The sequence below is a fragment of the Eretmochelys imbricata genome, chromosome 4 (genome assembly GCF_965152235.1).
Source record: "Eretmochelys imbricata isolate rEreImb1 chromosome 4, rEreImb1.hap1, whole genome shotgun sequence".
Classification (NCBI taxonomy): Eukaryota; Metazoa; Chordata; order Testudines; family Cheloniidae; genus Eretmochelys; species Eretmochelys imbricata.
In genome coordinates, this window is record NC_135575.1 from 138582526 (window position 1) to 138600371 (window position 17846).

Sequence of the window (17846 nt, forward strand, 5' to 3'; positions counted from 1 at the left end):
TGGAGCATCTGGCACAGGCCACTGTTAGGAGACAGGACACTGGGCCAGAAGGACCATTGGTCTGACCCTGCATGGCCATTCTTGTGTCTATTGGGTGACATTATGGTTGTTGCTCCAACCGAACTGAAGGCCCTGAAGTATTATTCCCTTTCCATAAGACACACGTATTTATCAATACAGGACATTATGGGGAGGAAATTTGTTCACATAGAACGCTCATCAAGAAATCACCAAGCAGAAATGGGGGAAGACACTTAAAGATGTTAAAAAGCTCCACAGTAAACAACAAACAAAAACCCAAGTGAGCCAAAATCAACAGGCATTCCAGATCACATTCTTTAGCTTGGTGCTCTCAACGTGAATGTAGCAGAAAAGAGATAGTATCTATTTGACGATCTTTTATTAACGAGACAATATAATTATATTATTTACTTAAGGGAATGGCTGAAGTGCCGAGCACATGAAATTTCAGCCCAGGTGCAGTTGCTACAGCTCTTTCGCACACGAATATGCACGCTCTGACATAATATTTGGCAATAGGCTGGTGCTCTAATCTGGTAACAGGATTCTAATGATTTGAATGGTTATGGGAGTGTAACAGGGCAGCGACTCACCCCTGCGGCGCCTCCTGCTGGTCTCTCAGGGAATTAGTTCTTCCAGCCTCTGGAGTGCCCTCTGCAGGCCAGTGTCTCGCTGCCGCTGGCCCCCGTGTCCCTCCCGGACCCCGGTGCCCCTTTTCCCCAGGGTGCTGCCTCCTGGTAGTAACCCCACAGTCTCTGGGTCTCCCCTGCCCAGGGAACCCCCACTCACTATCCCCACCTCGCCTCAGTCTTTGGCTACTGCCAGTCACCACTGAGCCCCCGCACACTGGGGTGGACTGCAGGGTATAAGCCAATCATCACAGGCAAGGGGGGTTTGGACCTGCTGCCTCTGCCTACCCGTGGGCGGCCCCCTGCAACCCCAATACCCTTTTTGGCCCTCCACTAGGCCTGCAGCCTGGGGGGTTTCCAGGCTGGAGCTCCCTGGTTCCTCTGGCCTTTCCCCAGCCCTGCTCCACCTTACTGTACCCAGGTACGCTCCCCAGCAGCCAGGCCCTTCTCCCTCTAAAGGCAGAGAAAGAGTCTCTGCTCCTGGCCCACTGCCCTCTTATAAGGGCCAGCTGAGCCCTGATTGGGGCATGGCCCCAGCTGAGCCTGCTTCCCCAATCAGCCTGGGAACTGCTTGCTCCCAGCCGCAGCCCTCTCCTGGGCTGTTTTAAGCCCTTTAAGGCTGGAGCGGGTGACCATCCCCCTACAGGGAGCTAAGAAAAGCTCATGCAAGTGAAAACATTTGAACTTGCTCACTGGCGGCATTTCTCTTTTGGCTTGTTAATATAAAGTTCCCTTGCAACATGGGCCAGATTCTCAGATGGTTTCAACTGGAATAGTTCTCTTGACTAATGGCAGCGTGCTGATTTACATGCGCTAAAGATCTGGCCCGGAAAAGCTCCTATGCCAAGAGAAAAAAGCAACACACCAAATCTCTCCACGGAAGAAGAAAGGTGGCCCTTGAAGTGGGTCACGAAGTCGGTGGAGTTCTTGTACAAGAAAGAGACAGTAGTATTTTCCCGACCGTGCTCTAGGTGGCACATGTTCTCAATAGAAGATTGATTTTAAAAGATCGCTGCATGTTTAGTGCACAGGAGATGCCGTTTGCCAGCGTCCGGGACGAGAATCTTTCCTCAGGACGGCGTGATTGAAACGAGCGGCTTCTTGATCTTTCTTACATGCGAGTTTGTATTTTAGACCACTGAGCCCACAGTATGGTAACCGGTTTTTCAAAAAGCACGTGCTGATCTGTCCCTTTTCTTGGCCTCAGTGGGTAAAGATACACCCCTGCTGCGACGGCAGGCCGTGACTGCAGCTCGGGCTGATGCCCCGGTGCTAGCTTTGTGAGCTCGCTCACGCCGGCACGGGACTGTACGAGCCCACCCAGATCCCTGGGTAATTACTCCAAATCCTCTGCCACTTCACCACTCCAGCGCTCAAGCTAGCTCGGGATGCCTGCATGAGCTGCAGTCATGCTCCATGATTGCTGTGTAGACACACCTGAGGCAAGGAAAGGGGGGTCTTAACTCGGGTTCGCTAACTCGGGATAATATAGCAAAGACGACATGGCAACTTGTCTTTTAAGGCGGGTTAGCAGCTTGACTGCAACCCAATAAGCTTTAACTCAAGCTGCGAACTTGGGTTTGAAGCCGAATTGCCGGGACTTCACTGCTGTTTTAAACCGAGTTAGCCAAGCTGTAGCTCACGAAAGCTCATGCTCAAATAAATGGGTTAGTCTCTAAGGTGCCACAAGTCCTCCTTTTCTTTTTGCGGATACAGACTAACAGGGCTGCTACTCTGAAACCATAGCCTCTTTGCAGCATACACATACACTAGATGATCAACTGCTTTATCCCTTGAGAACACGGGAGCTTTGCCATGTTGCTCTACCTGTCAACAGAGTTCATTTACGCTGCCGTAATATAAGGCACGGCGAATTAACTACTGCTACTGCGCCGTTCATAAATATTAGAGACGGGCTAATCTCAAATTTCAGGATAATTTTTTTCCCGAGTGGTGCCTTGCGAAGGGCAGTGCAGAAAGGAAAAAAATATTTTTCCCTCAAAGTTCCAAAGATTCAGAAGATGGGGGCGCTGGAAGGTGGGGGAAGAGGAGAGAGATAACTACTCTCAAGCTCCCCCTAGAAAAGCAAGCTCCATCTACCTGAAATCACAGAAATCAAATGCCAGTCACAGCAGATTGTGTGTGCATCTCTCTCTCCTTTTGCCACTCAGAGGCCATGATATGATGTCTGCTCCTGACACACTGTCTGAATGACCTGGCAAACTGCAAGTGCCGGTAACTCTACAAAACTCTGTCCACTCATGATGCCAAAAATGAGGTAAACTCACAACAGACTATGCCCAGCATGAAATATGTACTTGTTTGGGGATGGAGGAGACTGTCCTGGTGCTCATATACGAGCCTTCTTCCTTTTTGATGCTTTGATCAATGACGGACAATGTTGACATTTAAATCATCATCATTAGGCTTCAGAGTTTGTATTGAATGGGGACACCTGGCACCACACAGAACTATTGTTTTAGGCCAGTTGAAGTCTCAGACAGATGCACTGCATCCATTTATATTTGGTTGATACCTGGCTAGTTATCTCCACCACCATAAGGCTTAGAGACTTATTGAGTTTTAAAGGAAAGTTTAGGCTGCAGAGCATAGCTGGAAAAGAGCCCAGGATCTGCCCAAACTTGGCCTCTGCTCGTTATAGATTCTGGCTTCTCCACGCCCTCCTTTTAAATTATGCCCCCAATTCCACAAGTACTTAGGAGCAAGTGCATAAAGAATGTGCACATCAAGAATGCACATCAAGAATGTGAGAAATCTCATGGACATCAACCTTCCTCAACTGTGAATACAAACAATCGAACCAATGAATAATACATGTAGGAAACCACAAACTGCCTGCAGCCATTCTGCAAACAGGACAAGATACTCAAAACCATCATGGAAATTATGTACTGAGAATCCTTCCTTCAGCCCCAACTGTCACCCACACACAGGTGCTGCCTAGTAGAAGATAAGGCTCAGGACATCTGATACAACACACATGGCTACAATTGTTCAGATATTCTCCTCCCCTGGCATTCATCCGGTGGGAGAAAGAGCCATAAGTAACTTGACGATTAACATTTCTTCTCTTCCCTTTCTACCCCTCACTAACCATAGGCTCTACTCAGCCCCAACCCCCAGGTTTACCATGTTGCTCTGCACAAAGCCCCTGATTCAGCAAAGGGCATAAGCATGTGCTTCACTCCCATCAGCTTCAATGAGACAAACATGCTTTAAGTGCTTTGCTGGTGTGATGGGGTGACTACCCCACACTCACCCAGCAGGGTTGAATGCAGGCCACATGGGCCACTTAACCCATTAGGGAGCTGGCTAAGGAGGCTCAGCTAGGCAGGAATAGGTGGGGCCTATAAAGTCCAGGAGCTGAAAGCAGAAGGGGCGGCTGGGAAAAGGCAGACACTCCCAGGTGACAGGGAGGAGTGAATGGAGATGGCAGGCTGCAATCGCTCCCTGGGAAGAGGGAGGTTTTGGGGAACAGGTAGGTCGAAGAAGAAAAGGGGAACCAACAGTAGAAAGAATAGGATGATCAGATGTCCCAATTTTATAGGGACAGTCCTGATTTTGGGGTCTTTTTCTTATATAGGCTCCTATTGCCCAATTTTTCACACTTGCTGTCTGGTCAGCCTAAGGAAGAAGTTTAGGGAAGGAGCAGTGAGGCCAGAGAGAGAAGGCCCAGATTGCTGAGCTGAGGGTCCCTGGGCCGCAACCCAGAGAATAGAGTGGGCCCGGGTTCCTGCACCAGCCACTGCGTGAGTGGCACTGAGGCAGTGAGCGAGAGGACTGCCTAGGGCTATTGAGGAGCTAAACCTCTCCTGGAAGGGGGAGGACAGGGACAGGGACAGGGACATGGCCAGAGGGCTGAGCCACAAAGAGGACACTGTGGTTCCTGAGGAGCAAGAGGGGCTACAGGCGGACGGAGTGACGGTGTGCAAACCACGGACAGGGGGGCGTCGGCCTCGAGCTAATCCCCAGAGCGCCAGGAGGCGACGCCTGTCTGGTGGTGAGGGGTGCGTCCCATGACAGCTGGAATAGGGGCAGATTTAGGAAATGGCATGTAAAAGGAAGGAGTAGATGGTAATGGTAATGCTTTGTTGCAATGTAAATTAATGGAGATGCTCACAATCCTGAGCAGTTTCTGAAGGACATGCCAAAGGACAGTCCAAGCAAAGCAAGGAGAAGAGGTGGCGGTCAACTATAGGCCAGGACATCACAAAATTACATGTTGAATTGCCATAATCCTTGCATTGGGAGCATGACAGGAAAACACCAATTAGCACCTCAGAGGTGGTACGGAAAGCCGGAGTGGAGGAGAAAGATGTTGTTGGAACTGAGGATGCAGCAGAGACATTGCATCATTCTCTAAGGAAGATGAAGCACCAGCATGGGAGGAAAGTTTGGAAGATGGGAAGCTCTTCATATGTCAAACTATAGGCCACGCTGTCAGAAATTCGCACGCGCAGTTCTCTCGACCTCAGTTGTTTCTAATACACCCCTTGCAATTGGATTTAGGGATGAGATTGTGTGCCCTGCCCTTGGGAGGCAGAGCACATGCAGTGCGGGAGGAAGGTGAAGCAAAAAGATTCTGGTCTGTCAAAGGCCAAAATGGATTCTGGTGTAACACAGGCAGCTCAAGAAGCTGCTCCAAGATTCGGCAACCCTGACTGGGCTGCTTCTGAGCAGCACGACAACCCACTGCGACCCTGCCGCTGTTTGAAAGGGGCCTTGCAAGAGTTACCTACCCTAAGGGAATTATTCCGCTGTTGACGAGGGGGCTTTTAGAGCTTGGGACAGGGCGTTCCACTGAGGACTGTACTGGAATTGCAAGTTATCACTTTAAAAGTGTGTGTGTGTGTGTGGGGAGGAGGGGAGAGGGTTTCTGGTCCTGCTTGCAGGCAGGAGGCTGTGTAGGGAAGCATGCAATCAGAGGCAGTCAGCAGCCAACCAGCCAGCCTAGAATATGGCGGGGTGACTTGTGCCTGTTTTTAGGGAGCAGCCTGTTTTGTCTCATTCTGATTTTGCGTTCTTGTGCATCATTGCTCTGAATTCTCAGAAACAAAGCACTGTTTTGGTGCAACCTTCCAGCAAGAGAATTTTATGTTTTTACCTAACTTCTCTGTGTTTATGCCTTGACAACAACATTTTTGTTCTGTTCGAACAGCAACCCAGCACAACGGAGTCCTGTTCCATGACTTGGGTTCCTGGGTGCTATAATAGGAATACTACTACAATGGCCCAACCAGGAATGAGAATGTGTGTGGTGTGAGGGGAATCCCTCCCTAAGCACCTAATTAGCAGTGTCCAATTGGATGTGTATTTGCCCATATGCGCATGCAATCATTGCCATTGTGCACAGTGTCTCAGTGAATGGGTGTGTGTATGAAGTGTGTGGGGCACAAACATTTTTTCCCACATCCTTTTCTGAAGGCCAAACTCTTCCCTTATAGATCCTCAATTTTTTTGTCCTTTTACTGACATACTTAAACCTCTTTGGAATGCTGTTACTCAAAATCACTGTCCTTCACACACACCAAGGAGGATGGTGAATAGCTGCTCCATAGTTCAGCTGATGATGATGGAATGAAATATCCACAAAAGGGTGTCACTTCCATTCTCCCAAATGAATGAATTTCACTGGAAATTTTGTTATTGTCACATTCATCTCCATTTTAGGTTACCAGAGAACACGGCTACCTTCTCATGGGTAACAGAACTAGGCACCTCGTTCAGGATTCATTAGTACATGTGCAATATCATAGCAGTGATGTAGGCAGGAGGATGGTCCAATGGTTAGGGCACTAGGGCTTAAGAGATCTGGATTCAACTCCCTACTCTGCCACAGACTTCCTGGCGGGTTTGGGCAAGTCATTTAGCCTCTCTGTGGCTCAGTTTCCCGTCTGCAAAATAGGGGTAAATAGCTCACAGATGTGTTGTGAGGCTAAATCCATTAAAGATAAGGAGGTGCTCAGATTTTATGATAATGGGGTCCCTATAAGCAACTCCGGTAGAGAGACGTTATTTAAAAATAATCAGTACCCTGTTGCAAAAAAAAGCAAGATTCTCCCCTTGAAATGGTGGCATGTCTACCTTCCACATGCTCCATACAGAAATGCTATTTCAGAGCACAGCATAATTCTGTATCGATGTCTCGTCATTACGGGCTTGATCCTGAAGCCAGCTGACGTCATGGGAAGACTCCCTATTTATTCAGTTGGTTTCAGATCAGCCCCTGAGCCTTAAGCCACCTTTGTTAAACCATGGTAGTCTGTTGCTGTTTTAGAAGAGGAAATCGGTCCTTAGGAAACTTTAAATCATGAAAAAAGAAAGAAAGGACACATCAGAGCACAGCATAGAAATATATAAACAGTATATTTCTCTTTTTATTTTTATGTTTCAAAATACAACAGAGTTCCTTATACAATAAAGGAATGGTTTCCCCCAAGAAGCAACTCTTTTATCAAAAGAAAATCATTCACTGTAATCAACACTAGTTAATATGCATGCGTTTACAATCCTATTTAGCAAGTGCACTATCTATAGGCTCCATCTCTAAATACAAGCCATTTGTGTTTTGCCACTTAAAATATTTATAGACTAGTTCCTAGCCGAGCTGCCAAGGAAACCTTCTGGTCACCAAGTACAGCAATATATTAACTGGCTGCGTTCCAAGTGACATGTAGAAAAATAAAACCACCGCTAGCAATCTCCTGGCATGTAACAGATTGAGCTCAGCCGTTTTCCTAGCATTAGCTTGTATGGAAGCAGGATACAGGATTTAAGAATCAGCTCTGAATATCTGAGTGAACAGAGAATTAAAGCTCCTCTGTTTTTATGTTCTTGGTGCTCCATGAAGCTTACCTGTATGCCATTACCCTGTATCTCCCAGAAAGCGGGGGCGGAGGGGATTTGTACTCTGTTATTTCCGTACAGGCTCTTTGCAGGTCCAACACAGGCAAAGAGACTTAGCTGCATAGTATAACCTATAGGGGTGAATACTTTAGGGAAGTAAGAATTAAAGGGCAGATTCTGCCTTACCCACATGGCAAAGTGCCAATCTCCACAGTGGAGATTGAGGAATAAGGTATTACTCCGAGTGGGTACGGGGGAGGGGAAAGGGAGAAGAAAATACAGAACACTGTTTGTAACTAGAATATTCTTGAAGATCGCTCTAACCCAAGTTACTCAGTTAAACGTGTGCAATTCTGCTGACATTACACATGCTCAGTCAGCTGATGTGTAGGTAGGTACAACTCAAACCTTCCATCAACCGCCATGCTTGGCGAGTGACATGACGGGCTTGTCTGCTTGCCAGACTCTTGCATTTGGATTTCATTTCTCGCTGTTTGGGTCTCTTTGCCATCTGCCAAGTAGGGTCACAGTTGTGGAAGCGCACCTCAGCCTCAATGGTGAGACCTGGATGCTTAAAGTTAGGCTCCTAACTCTGTGTTTAGGCATCTACCTAGAAGTGACCTGTTTTCAGAGGTTCTGAGCACCCACAAATCTCAGTGCAGTCAAGGGGAGTTGCAGGTGCTCAGCACCTCTGAAAAACTGGGTCACTTATTTAAGTGCCCAAGTATGGAGTTAAGCCCCTAACTTCTGCACTCAGGTTTGCAAGGGTGGGTTGTTGCCAACCAGAATTAGCTCCACGTCCCGAATTCAAGAAGTCTGGGGCTACAAAATATTACACACTGAAATGGATACATTGATAATTGAAAGGTGTATAGAACATTACTGCTCAGAGATGTATTTCACTGAAACAGATACACCGCACGATGAAGTTAATAGTTTATACCGAGAGGGCTGTGTCACTCATTGAACATAATTAATCACGCCCTGAAACTGGATCACCTGCAAACCACGGTACTTAATAACCTACTGTACTAGCTCCTGCATGCATTGGATCAGCTACTTCCAGCAAAGCTCACAGACGTCTCATTGCCCTGCTGAACTTGGTAAACCAAGTCCGGAAACAGATAAATCGGATGTTGAACCTGATGTGCAGATTTTCTGTAGGACCCCGGTCATGTAACTAAGGTGAAGGTACTGTCAGCCAGCTCCTCTCTTTGCATGTTGAGAACAGAGTGCCAAGGATTATTAACCTAAAAGATTTTCATTTAATCAATTTTCCTCCTGGCTGCCATCTTGCTCAATCACAAAGCAGACAGCACCATAGCAAGAAAGCAGTGCAACCGTGACACAATACAGGAAGTCACTGGGCTTGGTGCATTTCAAGCTTGAAGTCAAGCAGCAGTTACATTTAAAAGTGTATACTAGGCAGGGGGGTTTGGTGGCTATCAACACCTGGGCTCTCAGCTCAAGACTAAGTGAAATGAGCTTGATGATCTAGCTTGGTTCACAACAAAAAGAATCAGCATTACAAATGCCACCACATGCATGTTGGCACAACAGGCCACCTCTGCTCATTGAGCATCCAGGCTTTGGCTCTTATAATGGAAACTGAATTCTCTCACCAGGAGAGGCAGAGACGGGGAGGGAGAGGCAATACATTCCCCAGGACATCATAAATGTTCTATCAAATACAGTTCAGAATCGTACCCAGTTTTCCATGTTCTCACACTTTTCTGTAGAAAAATTATAGATGAATTTTCTTAGCTTGAAGGGCAACCATGCCCATTTGTGAAGAAGCAACAATGTTGGAGATGCCATAAGGATTATGGACACAACACAGTGAAAGAAGAAGGTATTAGAAGATGTCAGGCATTTCTGGAGCCTCTTAAAATATTCTGGCAACCTCCGATATCATCAGCTCTTGACAAAATCCTGGTTGCCAGTTCTTTGCTGTAACACAAGACAGGCCTGTAGCCACGGGGATGGGACTGGGAGTTCAAGGCAAGTTTTCTTTAAGCAACTTGATATCAAACTGGCAATGCTATGTGCTTTTCACTTCTAACATCCACAGGCCTCCTTGGAAATACACCCAGAAAATTAGACAATCACATCACTTCAGTATTTTTGGAAGCTCGAGAGATGAAAGAAAGGCCTGCTCTGGTCAAGAACTGCACTAGAAAGCTAAACATCTAAAGAGGTGTGACGTACATCAGCACAACAATCATATAAGAGAAATGATGAATGATTCATAATTGTCTGAGATTGCATGAGTTGCCATGCCTACGCCTAGAAGCTAGCTCAGAATTTGTACAGGCCAGCGAAGATTGAGTAGCCTGCTATAGTGACACATTGCCAATGTCTTTGGAATGGAGAGTAGAAGAGTAGATTTTGCCTCTGATGTATGATCCATGGAAGGAATGTGTGATGTCAACACAAGGAGAAGAAAGAGCAACAATTTAGCAGCAGTAGCTCATGCCATGGTATGGGAAACGGATGTGGCAATTTATTAATTTAAATCATCCCTACTGCTGCCAGCTAGCTTCCAGGTATAAATGCACATTTTAAGAAGTGACCCTCTAACTGTTCTAGGTGACTCTTATCTGTATCTACTCAGACACGTGCAAAGTGAATGCTTAGCAGAAATCTGGAACATGATGGCTGTTCTTGAGGTGAGACCGGTGTATCTTCTCCCAGTGACATTTCTTTCCTCTCTCTTTGAGATGGCAAATTATAAAATTTGTTCCAATTAACTCTAGATCTACAATCCAATCAGCTTGAACCAAATTCCTGCTTCTCCCAAGATCATGCCGTTGAACTATGTTTTCCTGATGATGGTTTCAATGCCGTGAAATGGAAGGTGCACACCTCTCCAAAAGTTGGCTTAATTTGGTGGTTCAGTTGCAGATGCGTGTTTTAGAAGCTGGGTGCAACAAGCAGATGTTCGTTGTGTGGACCTAATATGAGATGCAGTGAAGCCAAGGGGAGCAGCACTGGGCTTGTAATGGTCATATTTCAGCATCTTAGTGTATAGTATTTGTTTTTATATTGTATCCCTAATTCATGGGCAGTTCATCAGTGACGTGTGTTTCTCACAGTACAGTTAACTGATTTTACCTTGAGATGTTTCACCAAGTAGCGTGTTTGGCCAGAAAGTAGTTTTAAGTTTTCTATGTCACTACCCTGACAGTGACCTGGTGGTATGTAACCAGCTAGCTTTTAACATCCAATAAGGCTTTCAAACTTCGCTACTGCTTGGTGGAGATTTGTGTGTGTTAGTTTCTGAGCACATTGTACCCTGTTCAGCAGCCCGTACAGCACCAGTGTTCTTTAATACACACAACAATCCTCAACATATCCATTTCAATGCGTAACGTATCAACAGCTTTAAAAAGAACTTTCAGACCAGCAGACCTATTTATCAATTAAGATTACATCTCTACCTGATCAGGATGACTTCTAGCTATACCATTAAGTGCCTACAAGCTACAGCCTTTAAAAAAGTGTATTATATTTCCCAGTACCCTCATAATTTTGGCAGATGTTGGCAACTAATTTAGGTTACAGAAATCCAGTCATTTCACAAGCATTTACTGCCTTCTGACTCCAGCAGAATACAGCATAAGGCCCTCTTAATTAACAGCAATCATCATCTTTTCAGATCCAGTTCTTTGGCAATATTTATACATAACATTGTGCATATCTATCTAAAGAGCTTATAATAAAAGATAACTTTTGGTTATTACATTCTAATGGTCTTAACCTTCACACAGGTATTAAAGTGCAGAAATAGTTCTGTTTATCAAACTCTCTTTTCTTAGTTAGCCTACTTCCTGGAAATGCCTGCTTATGTCAGTAAAAAGAGAAGCAAAAGAACTTTCATTTGTAACAGGAAGGGAAAGGTACTTGTATGAAAATCCTGACCTTTTTTGGTCTGAAATAGGATCATCATTACCAGTATCTTGTGAGCCTTATGTAATTCAAGAGACATTCCGACATAGTCCAGCTTTTCATCTGATACCCACAGATTAGAATGTAGGCCCAGATCCTCAGCTAGCAAAAATAGGAACAGTGCTATTGACCGTTGAGGATTTACATCAGTTGATTCCCTGGCCCACGATTTATATAGTGAAAACCCTGAGAGGGGGGGGGGGGATCTAACAGTCATGTTTATGCTAAAAAGAAAATACACGTGAGACTGAAATTACATCACAAACTGTTCCAAAACAACAACTTAACATAAAAGTAGTTAGGGGGCTTATTTTAGCTGTGAGGGTTAAATTACCTCCAATCATGTAACAACTTGTAACAACTTCTATATTTTACATTGCTTAACTCAGCGACATTTGTCACTGCATCTGGATTGCTAATTTCAGAGAGACAGAGAAAAGTAAAGGGCTTTTTTGGTTCTTTCAAGATGAAACTGAGAAAGAGCTCACTTAAAATATTTTACTCCTGCAAGGGCTTTTGTTAAGTGCAACATACACAGTCTGTCAATGCAAAAATGACAGGTTGTAGTATCTCATGTCAGTTTACAAGGCGAACAATGAACCCTATGGTAGCTGTCCTATTGCACATAGTTTTTTAGGGTTTTCTTTTCTGTTTAGCTCTACAGTATTTTAATGCAGTTTGCAGGTATGCTTCTAGGCTTTTCTGTAACTAGATTTTTTTTATATAGGTGTACAGAGAAATCCACCTCCTGTGCAGAGGGTCAACTCAAGACCCACGGACCACTTGCTTTCCATGAGACTGCACAGAGATGAATTTCACCTATTCACTCGAAACAGCTGCTTTGCACACAGCATTCACGCCCCTCTCCCAGCCAGGGGGAGTCCATCCTGTGCTTTAAACCCTCTCTTGCACAGAGTCTGATTTTTCACCGCGTGAGGTCTGCTGCTAGGAGCCCAAACACCGGGAGCCCAGGCACCAGTGACAGAACACAGCCCACGTGTCGTTAGAACGCCCACGCTTTCAACACGCCAAAGTATTTAAGGACACCCAGCCTTCTTTTCAGGGGGTCTCATTTCGATGTGTTTCACACTGGGAAGGAGGGACTTTGTTTAAAAAGGGTCAGACGATTGTCTTATTGCAGTTCGTATCTGAGCATGGCTATCAATACTGTTCTCTTTTTGAGTCACCTAGCCTTTTTCGTGTGCACTGGCCCAGACAACACAGTCTTGTTTGCTGAACATTCACCTCATCTTTAGGGACTTTAATTTGAAACCTCTGCAGTGACTCCAATAAGATCTGATTCCAGGATTAAGAATATTAGTCAATGTGCATAATTTAGTTGCCTTTAATTCTTATCGTCTTGTTCTTGATCATGCAAATAGTGTCAGACCTGTTTGTTAGTTAGCCATGTTTGTTACTACGGCGACGTCTTTTTGGCGTGTTAAGACATTCCTAGTGAAAATAAATTAATGGCAATGCCCACGTTTCATTTATTAAGAGGGCCAAATTTAGGTCATGCCCTTTACAGCGCATCTGCAGGAGTTGAGTAGAACATAAGGTTACATTTTCAAGGTAATACAATGCTGCTTAGATGGCTAATGAAGTAGAGAATCTATTTCCCTGCAATTACTGTGCTAAATGTTTATCCCCGACAGTAACAAATACACCCTTAGGAACAACCTGGTGCTCCTTCACTGGATTGTCAATGAGAAACTTCAAAGAGAAACTGAACACTCTGCTCTCAGTAGTTTCCTTCCAAGCTGTAGGCAATTGCATGATGATGGAATCCCTTTGGGGGTTATTAAAAGTAAACTAATTATTGAATGAGTTATTGAGTTTGGGTTTATAAGCTTGGTTTTAGCATATGAGCTTTCTTCCCCAGTTCCTCTCATTAGTGATGGAGAGATGTGTTTTACACTTCGTAAAGAAAGCCAAATCGCCAATGTATTCTCTCCGATAAATCTCACCACCAATTATTGTGCAAACAATTTGCTTGAAACAACACACTTTTCTGCACTAATCTACTGTCTGTTTGCATTTATTGTAATGTGATCCTAATTTTTGCTTTTTAAAATCTATCTTCATTGCTCCACTTTCTTTTCTTGTAAAGTTTGCCCCTAGCTGCACTACAGATCAACGCGGAATTCGCTAAAGGATAGCTTGTTTCACAGTACTTCAAGTATAGAAAAACTGACCACAATACCAGCTAAATTAAATAAACCAAAAGATAAAATAGATAGCAGGAGAGTCAGAATTCATACAGAAATATAATGTAATATCTGGGGGTGGGGGAAAACAGGAGGTAGCTACAAAACTGAAACAGTGAAGTGACAAACAGAAATATTGATTAGGAAACAACCAACGTTCACTACCTACGGTACATTAAAATTAAATGGAAAATTCACATGTCGGAACGCATTCAGACAGGTTGATGCAGGTCACAAAAGCCAAAGGACTAGAGGAAAATGAAGGAATGTTTGAACTTAGCAGTATGTTTAAAAATAATAATCAGTAATTGGGTTAATGCAGTTTGACACACAATGGCTTTGAATAAGAAAAAAGAAGCACTGAAGCAAAGAACAAATGTATGTCAACACAGTACAGGTAACACTGATTGCACAAGAACACTTTCAATATCTTGAAAGAATATGCCTATATATCCAATATATGTATAATATATATGCAAAATATATACACAAATCTAAATTATGTATGTATATATGTACACATAGGCAGTTCTGTACATATGTATATGCGAACATTAATGCACATGACTGAATTTTGCCACATTTCAGCATCCAGGTGAATTTGGGCACAACCAAGAAGCTTGCTGCTGTACAGACCTACAATTCTATATTTGATTACTGAGAAGCAACAGTGTAAAATAGCTTCAACTAATTCCCAAGCAGCTTAGACCCAGTTGTAATTACATCAGCATCACGAAGTGAATCCAACCTCTAAACATTTCTGGTACATACGAAGAAATTAAACAACACACAATCTACAGCTTTAGAAGAATCAGCACAACCATATTCTTTTGCTTCCCAGCCCATCCACTAATCAATAACTTGACGAGATCACTACACGTCTCCTCTGACATAGGGCTATCCTTTTGGAAGATGAACTGGAGATATAGGTAATTGCATTAAAGCTCCAAATTATTCAGTAATTCTGTAAAGCAAGGGTTGATTACTGTCCTTACATATCAATAGTGTTCTGGGAAAAGGGACACAGTGTATAAAAAAGGGATCCCCCTTAAAAAAGGGAATGTGAGGCAACCCTAGCACAGTACAATCCAACAAGAGAAACACATTGATCTGTGGGATTTCAAGTTTTAGGATGTAGAAGGTAACATTTCCATAAAGCCGGCTTGCCTCAAAACTCAGAAGATTACTGCCCTCTCAGTCAAAGACTGTTTTGATCTGAAACTTGAATGGCCTATTGGTCTTCAACCATGTATCTCCAAGTGCCAGACTAGAGCAGAAAGAAAGTCCTGGAGGTTCTAAACAAAAGAGAACTTCAGATAAATAATTCTACATCTCAGCAAGGCTGCCATTTCCTTTTGATTTGAAAAGCGGTTCGCTGTTCTGAGAGCAGAGATTCATTTTTAGTGCTCCGCGTCCATAGCATCTAGGTATTTTGCTTCAATGATCCTAGGAAGCAGGTTATACCTACGAGTGAACAACAGAGATAATTAGATACAGGCTACTGCTGCAATAAGGGTTATGTTCATCCTTTTCCAGGCTCTTCGGAGCTGGGCATGTCTGGGGCAATTCATACAACTTGCTGATTTACATCAGGTTTGTCAAGCTGGAGTGAAAACACAGCCATGTTTGCTCACATCGCTGGAATCCCTGAAACAGCTGTTATTCAAAAATCACAAAGCAGGACCCAAAACATTATGAGACTGGCTTAAAAGAGGATGACATTTTAAAGAAAAGAATACATTTGGGTTCCTTTTACTCTTAAAAGAACCCAAATAAACAAAAGTAAGCTAAGATTCTCAGACTCTCAATGCCTCCAAGAGCTGGGGCTTTAAGAAAACACACCAAATATTGCTTGTGAGAGCTAGCACCACTGCTTTTACATTCACTTGTCTTTTGCTACTGCCCACTCCACTGCGTTCGACATGTCTTGTCCCTGAGGTGTCTTTGGGGGAGGGTTTGCCTTATTTCAGGTTACAACCAGGACCCCATTCTGCTGGGCACGGTACAGATTGGGGCCTCTGGAATCTACTTAATAATGATATTTCCTTTGAGTGAAACAAACACTAACTGGCACCACAATCAACATTAAAAAGCTTTCTCCTTAATCTATGCTACTGGACATTTGTAGATTAATCCTCTGCTTCCTTAACAGCACAGGAAGTTACTTTTCAGCTATTTAAATAATAAAGACAACAATTTAATAAGCCTGGTTTAGATTTAGAGCTCCTCAATAGGTAGCCAGGAAAGGAGGAAATTTCAAATCTCACTAACTGCAGGGCAATGCCCTAAACTCCTCAAATTGATCTGACATGAGATAAACACTGAAAAATGAAAACATCCTGGAAAACACAAACTGTGTTTGATCTAAATTCAATTCACGTTGTGAAACACAAATGATTGTGCGAAGAGGAAAAGGGATACTTAAAATACTCTCCTACCCATGGGGATTACAGTGCCAGAGAAGTCATGTTTAGTCAGCAGCATCCATGCTTCCCCAAAGCTCTGACCCCTGCTGAGAATTGTGAGAGCTTTAGGAGAGGTCACATTTTCTCTGAATGGTATAGTCCGTTACAGCCAGGGTAGAGTCTCCCAAAATAATTACTCCTGGGGGCATTCTGTGCCATAAAAATTAAAAATTCTGCGCACAATATTTTAAAATTCTGCAAATTTTATTTCTCAAAATAACACTACATAATCACGCCAGTTTTGACTATTTTGGAAATTTATTTCAAAATACCGGTCAGCAAGTATGTCCGTAAGAATATGGACATGCACAAAAATTCCCCTAAGAGTAGAGAGTCAAAGAAACCCCCTATGACAACCAGTTCTTGTTTCTCTGCCCTCTTCTCCCCACTAGAGTCCAGGGAGCCAGACACCCGCACCCCTTCTCCCCAGAGCCCAACTGTGCGGCCCCCCCCGAGCCAAGGGATCCAGAGGGAGATACAGCCTGATGCTGGGTCCCAGGCTTGCACAGTTTCCTGCGCGCCACCGTCTCCTTCCCTCAGGGCATGCTGGGAACTGCAGCTGCCAGGAACCCTCTAGCTCAGTGGTTCCCAAACTTGTTCCGCCGCTTGTGCAGGGAAAGCCCCTGGCGGGCTGGGCCGGTTTGTTTACCTGCCGCGTCCACAGGTTCGGCCGATCGCGGCTCCCAGTAGCCGCGGTTCACAGCTCCAGGCCAACTGGGGCTGCGGGAAGCGGTGCGGGCTGAGGGACGTACTGGCCGCTGCTTCCAGCAGCTCCCATTGGCCTGGAGCAGCGAACCGCGGCCACTGGGAGCCACGATCGGCCGAACCTGCGGACGTGGCAGGTAAACAAACCGGCCCGGCCCGCCAGGGGCTTTCCCTGCACAAGTTTGGGAACCACTGCTCTAGCTCCCTCTCCCTCCCCCATCAGTATCTTCTATGTGCAAGCTGGGCTCTGCCGAATCCAGTGGTCCCTAGTGGCAGCTAGCAGTACTGCAGCCCATTTCTGTGTGGGCAAGGAAATTCTGCGTGCAGTGTTAATTTCCTTGTGTGACCACTCAAGCCAGTGCAGAACATGGCACAGGATCACAGAGAAATCTAAGGGCATATCTACGCTACAGCGCTACATCACTGCAGCTGCCGATGGAGGAGTGCTCTCCCGTCACTATAATGACTCCACCTTGGCAAGAAGCGTAAGCTATGTTGGCAGAAGAGTGTCTACCGCCGACATAGATTCATAGATATTAAGGTCAGAAGGGACCATTATGATCATTTAGTCTGACCTCCTGCACAACGCAGGCCACAGAATCTCACCCACCCACTCCTGCGAAAACCTCTCACCTATGTCTGAGCTACTGAAGTCCTCAAATCGTGGTTTAAAGACTTCAAGCAGCAGAGAATCCTCCAGCAAGTGACCCGTGCCCCATGCTACAGAGGAAGGCGAAAAACCTCCAGGGCCTCTTCCAATCTGCCCTGGAGGAAAATTCCTTCCCAACCCCAAATATGACAATCAGCTAAACCCTGAGCATACGGGCAAGATTCACAAGCCAGATACGACAGAAAACTTTTTCCTGGGTAACTCAGATCCCACCCCATCTAACATCCCATCACAGGCCATTGGGCTTATTTACCATGAATATTTAAAGATCAATTAATTGCCAAAATCATGTTATCCCACCATACCATCTCCTGGTGTGGACAGCGCGAAACTT

The 17846-nt window shown here is 44.8% G+C and overlaps 1 protein-coding gene across 1 annotated transcript in view; it reads right to left on the minus strand.

Annotated features, from left to right (window-relative positions):
* Nucleotides 1-7109: 7109 nt before the first annotated feature.
* SLC4A11 (solute carrier family 4 member 11) overlaps nucleotides 7110-17846 on the minus strand; it is a 115364-nt gene continuing 104627 nt past the window's right edge. Inside the window, exon 20 of the mRNA XM_077816188.1 lies at nucleotides 7110-15136. Coding sequence (XP_077672314.1) covers nucleotides 15073-15136 — 64 coding nt within the window. The 3' untranslated portion in view covers nucleotides 7110-15072. The remainder of the gene's footprint in view (nucleotides 15137-17846) is intronic.